Consider the following 10,473-nt stretch of genomic DNA (forward strand, 5'->3'; position numbering starts at 1 on the left):
CTCAAATAAGGTATCGAAATTCATTACTAGGCCTATTTGGCTAGGAAGAAAAGCACCCTACATGTTATAGCCACAAGTCTAAATCATGCCTTTTGTTTTAATTTTCTGTAAACACCAAGAGGCTTTTTTTTTCGAGCCTATCGAGGGTCTGAACCTACGCAGACAACCCCAAAAAGTTTCCTATGTTTTCCAGCGCCTGGCTTCGAATTCGGGTCCTCCAGATAGGTAAGATGAACCTGCATTCAGACATTCTCTTCTTACGTTACGTTACGTTACGTCTGGTCGATCAAACAGATGTTACGAATAACTTCTCCTTTGATTAGCCAGTCGTAACGTAACGTAATTTACGAAGAGCCTGTCTAAACAGCCTGACGCCTTAACCGCCTGTATGGTTAGGCCGGTAGAAGGCTTGTAAATTCTAATTTGTAAATAAATTTAGATCCTTTGCGTAAAAAATAAATTAAAATTTTATTATGGAATTTTTAAATTATTATTATTATTTTTATTGTTTAAGAGATAATCACAGCAGTTAACAACCGAGGGGAGGGAAACGTGGAAAGAATTCGCTTGTAAAAATATTTGCATACAAATATTAAGAGAAATTCTAAGAATTTTACAAAATTAACAAAAAACTCTATTTTTAAATATAAACTTTATTTATTTGGCTTACATTCTATATATTTATATATAAAAAAACAAATATATTAACTGGACGAAAGCCAAATAATAAAAAATATACACACACATATATATAGGCCTATTAATCATTAACACTATTAAAAATTTACAAAATTTCGTTAGTTTTTCTTTGTAACATTCTTATTTAGTAATACAGTCAAACCTCTAAACAACGGACACCGTCGGGAACATAATAAATGGCCGTTGTTTGAAGATTATCTCGCATGCATTCCAAAATAAGAGGTGGTCGTTGTTGAGAGGTTATCTTGTAAGCATTTCAATGGCTGAAAAAATGGCTGCCGTTTAGAGAGGGGCCGTTGTTTGAAGGTTATTTTGTATGCATTTCAAAAATGTTTCCTTAAAAAATACAGTAATCGCCGTTTAGAGGTGGCCATTTTTAACGGTTCGACTGTATATTTACTACCATTAACCTTTACAGGGAATGTATATAAACTATACTTATATAGGCATATTTAAACATTTAAAACTTAAATTCTTTTTTAAAAATATGTTCTTTTTAATTATTATTTATTTAAATTATGTAGTAAATTAATATTTTAAACCTTTAACAAACAAATATTTGTTTGGAATTTTTAAATGAGGTATTTGTTTATGAATACACAAACAGAAAATTGATTATTGTTATTATTTTTTAATTGTATATTTTATAAAAAGTACAAAATAAACCTTTTTTTAAGTATTTAAAATAAAGTAATTGGAATTTTTTTTTAAATCTCATAAACTGTTGATAGAAGTTATTAACAAGAGAATGACTGGTATGATCCAATTGATTTGCTTTATAGTACCTGAATTGCAGGTATATATCCAGTGATCCCTGCAAAGATACTCTTGATCTGAACTGACTCTATCCGTTATACTTGAAACTTCACTTTCTCTGGCTTCGAAGCAGTAATTTTTAACAACTTCTCTAACACATCTTTTATAATTCCAAGAAGCACTGAAAATAAAATAAAATAAAATAAAAAAGGTTTTATATGATTACGTAGCGCATCAACAGATGGAGCCACATATTTAATTAACAATACATTTAATGTATTTTCGTTCGGCCATTTTTTATTATCCATATTACACAATTCTGTTAACAAGGGCTCGCTTTAACTCTTTTTTAGCAATCGTCGACAATCACAGTATTTTTTCTCCTTTATATTAAACGTAAACAATTGTTTGTATTTCTTCAGCATCCTCTTCTCTCTGTGCCTGCGAACCGAAACGCGTACGAACAATGCTATAATATTGCATTGATAATACCGCATATTAATTGAATGTAATTAAAATTTAATACTGAAATGTGGCCTATCCACTCGTTTGTTTACAATTATAGTCCGCGCAACGAAAGAGTAGACATCAGTCAGCTTGAGTTGGAAGAGTCTATGTCGGAAAAAAGGGTGGAAGGAGACAGTAAAAAAGACCTTTTAAATCATACTCTTCGTGGTTTCTGCCTGACCCGCAATGGGGCGAATGGGTGGCGAGGGAATTGGATTGGATTTTGACGGAATAAGGCAACGCAACGTATCTGCCAATGGGGGGTGCCTCTCGTGAGGACTTTCTATGTGAAATTGGCCTCTATTTAGGTGTCAAACACGTGAAGAATACACGGAAAACTCCACGTGGCCAGGGCGTTGGTGAAGCACAAATTCGCCACTAACTATTAGTGTTTAGAGATTTTTATATACTGATGGAGCGAATGAATTATTTTTATTTTAAATCCCTAATTTTTTGCATATTAAACTATATATTGATAGAGCATAATTTTGTCCTGGTGTTTTTATAGTAATTTTTTCTTATAAAACCTGATTTCCAGCTAATTTTCTTATAAATTACCAAGTATTCTTTTTTTACTCTATATAGCCAGGTTGAGTTTTTTTTTTTTTTTTTTTGTAACTCTTTTCCGCCCAGTGGGCACTAAGAGGGCCTCTTATAGCAAGCCCATTATGGGTTCGGCCAGGCCCACAATGGGGCGGCCGGGTGGTGAGGGACGGGGACCGACATATCCTGACGGACCACCCCCCGAAAAATTCCTGGGGATTTTTCGACCCGTCCGGATTCGATCCCGGGTCCCCCAGGGCGGCAGGTTGCTAACCTTGACCGCTCGGCCATCCGGCCTTATATAGCCAGGTTGAGCCAATAGCGTACAGGTTGAGCCAATAGCGTAACGAATTCGGTGGCCCGATCCCAAGAGTTTTTCTGGGAATTCAAAATTTCAGCAAAAATTCGCTAGATATTTTCTACCTTAAAATATATCAATGATGAATCCAAGGAATGGCGACGGGACGATCGGCCTCGGGAGATTTACTCTTAGATCCACATTGATATACATATTTATTTAACTCTTTTAACCTATGGGCAGTTATCATTCCGGTTAGAATAGGTTGTCTTTCACCTTAATATGATTAAGATAACACTAAAGAATAACATACTAAATGACACTCCAATTATTCAACACGCACTTGACCATTCATAGATAACACACAATACACCAAGCACTTACCACACATAATGACACATCAAAAATTGATAGAGCAAACAGAATGTTAAGCATACAACACAAATGCACATTACATACATATGACACAAAACACTGTGCTACAGTGCAACACTCTGCTTAGTGTTCTCGGAGTGGAAAGAGGTCCATGGGCTCTCTCGGAACTGTCCTCAACAATAAAAAACCTCCTATGGGCAGTGTCTTTTTATACTTTCAGGGTTTGACCATGCTCACAATAGGAGCGAGAGATGGCGGTTGATATAACTACACAAATTCATGAAAATTTCTGAGCCTCTCCTGATGCAAACCCGGATCCACAGAGCACTTATGCTTGTATTTACCGCCTTGATATCTATTCATAGAGCCTTAATGATTTTTTAGCACACCTCTGGAAGTGTTAGAGGGTATGCATACTACAGGTTGAGAAACATTAGATTTTATATAATTAAAATCTTTGTGTCATTACACAACACGTACATTTCTATTATAATCAAAATCCTTATAATTACTTGACGGTTTATTTTTCTAGGAATTAATTTACTTGATTTCATAGCTATTTTCTATTTATTTATTTGTTTATTTTTTATTCTATTAGTTGTACAAACAGTTGGAATAGTGTCAATTATTTCTGTTATGAATTTAGGTAGGCTCACAATGGGGCGCGACGGGAGACCGACGTATCAGGACAAACCACCCATAAAATATTTCTAGGGGGCCAAATTCCCATAGAAAGTCTTCTGAAGAGGCACCACAAGTGTCGTGTTGCCTTATTTCATCGACCGACCGAACAGATAGTAACCATACGATAAATTTTATAGTTAAAATAAATGCTTTCATATCCTTATGTAATTTTTTACATCACATTTCACTTACCAGCAAGATCTTCTCAATCGTTCTTCGCTATCCCTCCATCCTTGAGACTCCTCCCTTTGGTACTGATAACGATCTAAACATCCTTTAACTTCCGTAGTCGCCCTGGCATTACACCCTGAAATTTTAGATTTATTTTGATGATACAAACGTTAAAAACGAGCTTATAACTTGTAATTTCAAAGAAGATGTATCACTTTAAAGTAAGCAATGTAGAGTATATTTAAATTACACTACCCGTTAAAGAAGAAGATTCGGAAATACGTGCAGCAGAATCAAAAGAAAGAGATATTTGACTGGTTCCGGGGCATCTCCACACCATTTCCTGAGCTTTATCTAACAGATACGAACTCAAGACTTGGCTTTCTTCGGGATCGCATCTTCTCTTGACCACATCAATCACACAATCCCGAAATCTCAGATAATTCCTTTAAAAATTTAATAAATAATGTAAAGATTTTTTTCCAGTATGAGCCACAAATTTGAATAATTCTTACGTGCAAGAAGCTCGACTTAAGCTGTTTCCTTCGATAGTAAATAATCTTTCACACTGTTTAACGTCGTCTCTCTGGAAACAACGAGATTGCCACCATCCTGAGAGAAGACAACGAAGAAAAATAAACAAAAATTATATTACGTACGCTTACCGAAAGCTCTTACCTCCAAAAGTATCGCAAACGCTCTGAAGGTACTTCCAAGCTCTCCAGATGACATCGCTATTTCCATCCCTGTCTTCGTAACTGTTGCACATGGTTACTTGGAAAACAATGCAATCTAAGTTTTGTCGAATTGATCTGTAAATATAAATTTATATCGAAGATAAAATGCGCTTGTTGCCAGATATTTGAGGATAAAATCTAGGACAAAATGAGTTCTTCCGAAAGATACTGGCACACGCCATAGATGTGTATTTTTACTCTGTCAGTGACAGAAATATTAGATTTAAAATGTGGAGAGAGAAAAAGATACTTTATTGTAAGAACAGTTTATAGAATAAAGTCTATCAATCGAGAAATATCCGTGACAATCCTGGAAAACAGGGACAACTGGCAACCTCAGTGGTGCGTTATCCTACGGACAAAAAGGGAAATTTCCTGGAGCACAGTGGCGTAGCGAACATAACCGGCGCCCGGCACACGACACTTTATTGGCGCCCCTCCTCCTCCAGAAACTATATTTCCAAGACAAACTATATTTCATAAAGTTTGTCTTGGAGACCATTTGGGTGCCCCTCTGCCAGTGGCGCCCGGTGCATGATACACCCCTTTGCACCCCCTCCTTGCACCCCCCTCGCTACGCCACTGCTGGAGCACCACCAAAACCAATCTTTTATAAACTCATTTAAATTTAATCTTGGTCCATATCTGAAGACCCTAGATTGCTGGTGTGGCGCAGAACTTAATCTCCAAGTATCGGTCCAAGTATCTCGAAACGGTTCTGCCCAAAGAATTCCTCCTCCGAAGAACGTCTGAAGTCAATACTACACGTGGTCCCCTAATTAAAATTTTCCCGGGCCTCATGAAGTTATAATGTGCCACTTGGTTACTCTAAGCTCTCTAGAAGAATTGTTACTAGTGTATATGTATATAAATTGTAACACTTACTTGCAATGATATTGTAATTCTTGATGAGATAACCCACTGCTTCTACGTTGTAGTTCTTCATACGCTACGGAACGACACCGTTTTAACCTGTCGCTGCTACATTCTTCGCCATTACAAATTCCAAACACTGTTGGACAATGATTAATTGTATTATACTGTAGTACAAGCCTTCAAAGTATTACCACGAATCGTTAATTGATTGGTTTATACAGTAAATGTTACAAGGCCTGTATATATCGCCACCTTCGTAAAATGCCAACGCGGTCTTCCTCGTAAACATTACAGAACTCTTCAGTACGGTTGTATACTTGCAATTTATATACCGACTTCGATTTAGCGCCGGTCTCCGAAATTGGCACTAAATCGAGGTACGTTATACGATACGTATCGAGACTTTGATGCGACTTGAGACATTCGTATGTAACATTCAAAGACCCTTACTGTACTTCGGTTTAGCGTCAGTTTCAGTAAAGTGCTGACGCTAAATCGAAGCTTGACTGTATATGTAAATGAGGTTACACCATTGATTTTAATAATTATTTTATTTAAATCTTTTAATAAAATACTTAACCTAATTTATCGATTTAAAAATAATATTTATACCTTTAATTATTATAATTATAGAAATTTGTAGATGCGATTATCATCAGTATAATCGTACTTCCTGTATATTAGAATTTAAAAAAAGGAAAAGAAATTAAATTAAGTATTAAATAATTATTAGGCTATTATTGTAAGAATTGACCTCTGGGTAATTTCACTTAATTAATTTATTAATATTTTCGTTTCTATAAGAATATTATTATTATTATTATTTAAAAAATAATAAATAAATAAATATAAATTTTTTAAAATTTAAACTTAAAAGATATAATTTAAATTTTAATTAATATTCTGTTCTACTATTGCGTTACACCATCGAAAAAAAAGAAAGTACATTGCGAAACGGCCATTGTTTATCTCCTGTTCTTTTTTTTTTAAATGATAGATGTAAGGAAGGATAAAGTAGGAAATTTTACAAGTTTAAAACATTATTATTGTTATAGAAACACTAAAAAACTGTTTATAAACACTAAAAATCTTTAAATTTCTTACGCAATCTGTAGTTTTACACACATTCCTGAAGTGTAAGAATGTAAACATGTTTCCAAAGGTAGTGTTTATACTAACGTAAACATGTTTCTGAGGGTTGTGTTTATACTAGCGTAAACATGTTTCTAATAATGTAAACATGTTTCTGAGGGTTGTGTTTCTACTGACGTAAACATGTTTCTGAAAGTTGTGTTTCTACTAACGTAAACATGTTTCTGAAGGTTGTGTTCCTGAGGTGTATGAACACAATAACGTTTCCGAAGGTTGTTTGCGAGGTGTACGAATGCAAACATGTTCCTGAGGGGTGCGAACAGATTATGAAGACGTTTCTTTTAATTTATTTGTGTGTTTCTTCTATTATACAGTGTTTTTAATTATTAATATAACGTTTCTATTGGTATTAATGACGTAAATATTAATAAAAACGGGTTATTTAAGAAATTTTCTAATAAATAAATAAAAAATATGTATGAAAAAGTATTGTATCTTATGAAATATATGCTTGTACGCGATATCAGTCATTCGTAAAGTAAGCTTTTATCATGCAGTTATTTTCTTACTTTCCTTAATTTCCTTAAACATGACCTTATTTTCTCGTATTTAAGACACATTTTTCTCACATATTTCAGGTTATAAAGTTGAATTAAGGTGTAAATTCGAAGCACTTCTTAAATTTAAATTGAAAAGATCACTTAATTACATAAACTTACTTAATTATAATTGATTTTAAATATAATATTAACGTTTTTAATCTTAAATAAATTCATTTAAACCAAATTATCATCGATTTTTCTTTCGAAATATCGTTTTAAAGTGGGGTTACGTCTTAAATTCATCTATCATATCTTACGTATAATGATCTATTATTAAGATCTGAATGAAATTAACTTATCGATTGTCTGCTGTATAATACGTAAATTTTAAGCAATAATTTGCTAATTATTAAAGTACTGTATCATCATTACAGATATTAATATAAATTAATTGGTGAATTTATTGATTTAGCCTAACATTAGATGCAACTTCTTGTTTTTCGAGTTAGAAAATAGGAAATACGCGTGTTTTTCTTCGTATTATATGCCTTTATTTTATTCAAATTATTAAAATTATACTTGAAAAATCGAGTATTTACCATAATTTTTCAATTTTCTCACTTATTAAATTACGTAGATCTTAAAAACATTATAAAAATCCCTATTATAAAAGGTTAAAATCATACAAAATTGTATATTAAATCGCATAGAAGAAGAAAGTAAACAGGAAATTATAGTAAAAAAAACATACCCATACCTTAACTTAATAATACAATATAAACTTACCTATTAAGAATATAAAAATGATAGTTTGAAAATCCATTTTTTAAATATATTCTACCTCAATTGTAAGCCTTCTATATACCGCTTGGTATGTACTAAATAAAAAAATGGCAGGAAATTATCTTGTAATATGACACTAATAACACGCATGCGTTGTATTGTTCTTATTATTATTGTACTTATAATAATATAAACCTTGAAGGAAGAGAAATATGGGTGTTGCCCTTGGTCCTCCTTAAGTAGCTACCGATGGTGAAAGGGTTTCGTCACCCCACGAAGGACACTACGTAACTTATTGCCTGACGTAATAATACTGTAAACTAACAATTGTTATTCGCAGACACGTATCCAACAGAGGAAAACAGTAAAACAACCGTAAAAATTAACACAGAAATGCTTCTATCGAACTCTGACGTGTGAAATCTCTGCAAACGAAGCGCTATCAATTTCATGTTGACGAGTGCTGCGAGATGCTTTTCATTAACAGATATCGAGAGATATGGATGGATAGATTCTCGTCTACGGTTATCTTAAACGAGAACATGAATTGAAGAATTGAAATTGCGGTCACAGCATTGTCATGTAGCTTTTAATGAGTGAAATTTATCAACACTTACAATAACCTATTTCGAAGATGAACTGCGTGTATCCTATTGCTCTTGACGTTTGTTGAACTCTTATCCTATGTTAAATATCGAATTAGAGTTATATAATTGTTAATATATATTGTTTATTGTCAAAATATACAGCGTATAACCTAAGTAGAAGTTGCATAAAAACTTTCAACTTTCGATCATTCCATTTCCTGATAGGAATTTTTTTTTTCAAGAGAATTTTATATTAATTGTTCACTTAATGTTAGTCATTTCCGTTATAAAACAATTCTTTTGCGACATAAAATACTTTCATTACTTAATTTCCTTTAAACGTCGTCCAACAAGGTAAATAATAAACTATAAACAGCTACACTCTATCGAGAAGAATGATTACTGATTATCGTTAATTAAGACTTTTTATTGTTTAAAATTAATGTTTACTAGTTATTTATGTAATTAAATTCGATGAAAACAATTCAAAGAACCTTTAAAATTGCAAATATTAAGTTATAGATAATTACAAGCTCGTAGAAAGTAGGGCCAGCGGGTCTATTCGACTCTTCTTTAGGGCATAGAGAAACTGACAATAAACCGCAAAAAAATGGGCAATTTCCTGTTAATAAGGGCCCAAACCAATGTTTTGTAAGAAAATAATTTCCCAGAAAAAAAATGTCAACAGTGTACAGTACATGGGACCCCCTAATTCAAATTCGCCTGGGCTACACGAAGCCATAACGCGCCACTGAATAAAGCCCAATAACTTAAGAAAAACAACACGAAACCTCAATAAATCACCAAAAAATTATATAAAAATTACTCTTATACACGATAAAAATTTATTTTTAGTTTTATTTTTATATATTATTTGGGGTTTTTAAGTGGGGTGCGCCTCGTGTTTATAACTAGTTAGGTCTATATCTCACCTGTTCAGATCTTGGATCGTTATTATATATAATTAATTATTTTAAAAAAAAGTATTTATAATTATATTATTAATAAATTTAGGCGATAAAAATAAATTCTGTAGCACTATTTTATCGCTTATAATTTAGAATAAATTTAGTATGAACTAGATATTAATAATAGAAGGGAACTATCACGCTGTTTATTTCTCTTGTATTAAAAAAGAGAACGGATGAATGCTTTTATTCTTTAAATATTATAATAAAATAGAATAAAACAAACTATAAAATGGTCCAAAATGCAAATTTATTTTATAAAATTGTATTGATTTACGCCGTGGCTTGTTAAAGGCGAATTTGAATTAGAAGGCCCCACGTCGTGTTGACTTCGGACATTTTTTTTATAAAAGACTGAATAGGGGTGGGGCCCCCAGGCAATTGCTCTTTTTGCCTAAAGGATAACTCGCCGATGGATTTACAAGCGGATTTACTGGATTCTATCGCTCTTTAGCAGTGCCAGATTATCCGCGAGTCACGCGAACACGTCTAGTGGTCACGGGTTTCGACCCTCTGAAGACCTCAAAATTGAAAAATATATATATATATAATAAATAATTCTATAGCTATTAGTTTATGATGTCGTAAAATTTTGTAGAAGGGCCCTCAATCTTTCGTGTTTGGGAGCTCGTTTAAGGCGTTAATAAATTATAGAATAATCTCTTTTAATTGTTCTTTTATGAAGTTTAAACGACTCGTTAAAATTTTACTTTTTAATGTAGTGTTGACGAGTCAAGAGCGAACAACAAGCGAAAATTCCTTAAATATAATGCTGATAATTGGTGGATTTCCTATTTGGATTTGAGCGCCAACAAGACCATTTGGCTAACGATAGAAGATAGTCTAGATTGAAGG

At 33.1% G+C, this 10,473-nt stretch overlaps 1 protein-coding gene across 1 annotated transcript; it reads right to left on the reverse strand.

Moving 5' to 3' along the window:
* Positions 1-1,314: 1,314 nt before the first annotated feature.
* On the reverse strand, positions 1,315-8,315 carry LOC136974978 (uncharacterized). Its single transcript, XM_067269974.1, has 8 exons — positions 8,259-8,315; positions 8,067-8,158; positions 5,656-5,782; positions 4,712-4,845; positions 4,549-4,645; positions 4,289-4,479; positions 4,055-4,169; positions 1,315-1,636 (listed from the first exon to the last, which is right to left on the reverse strand). Exons 2-8 carry the CDS (start codon positions 8,101-8,103, stop codon positions 1,414-1,416), a joined length of 924 nt encoding a protein of 307 aa, XP_067126075.1. The 5' UTR covers positions 8,104-8,158; positions 8,259-8,315; the 3' UTR covers positions 1,315-1,413.
* Positions 8,316-10,473: the final 2,158 nt, after the last annotated feature.

This window comes from Centruroides vittatus, unplaced genomic scaffold (assembly GCF_030686945.1).
Source record: "Centruroides vittatus isolate TY-2023 unplaced genomic scaffold, ASM3068694v2 contig_359, whole genome shotgun sequence".
NCBI classification, from domain to species: Eukaryota; Metazoa; Arthropoda; class Arachnida; order Scorpiones; family Buthidae; genus Centruroides; species Centruroides vittatus.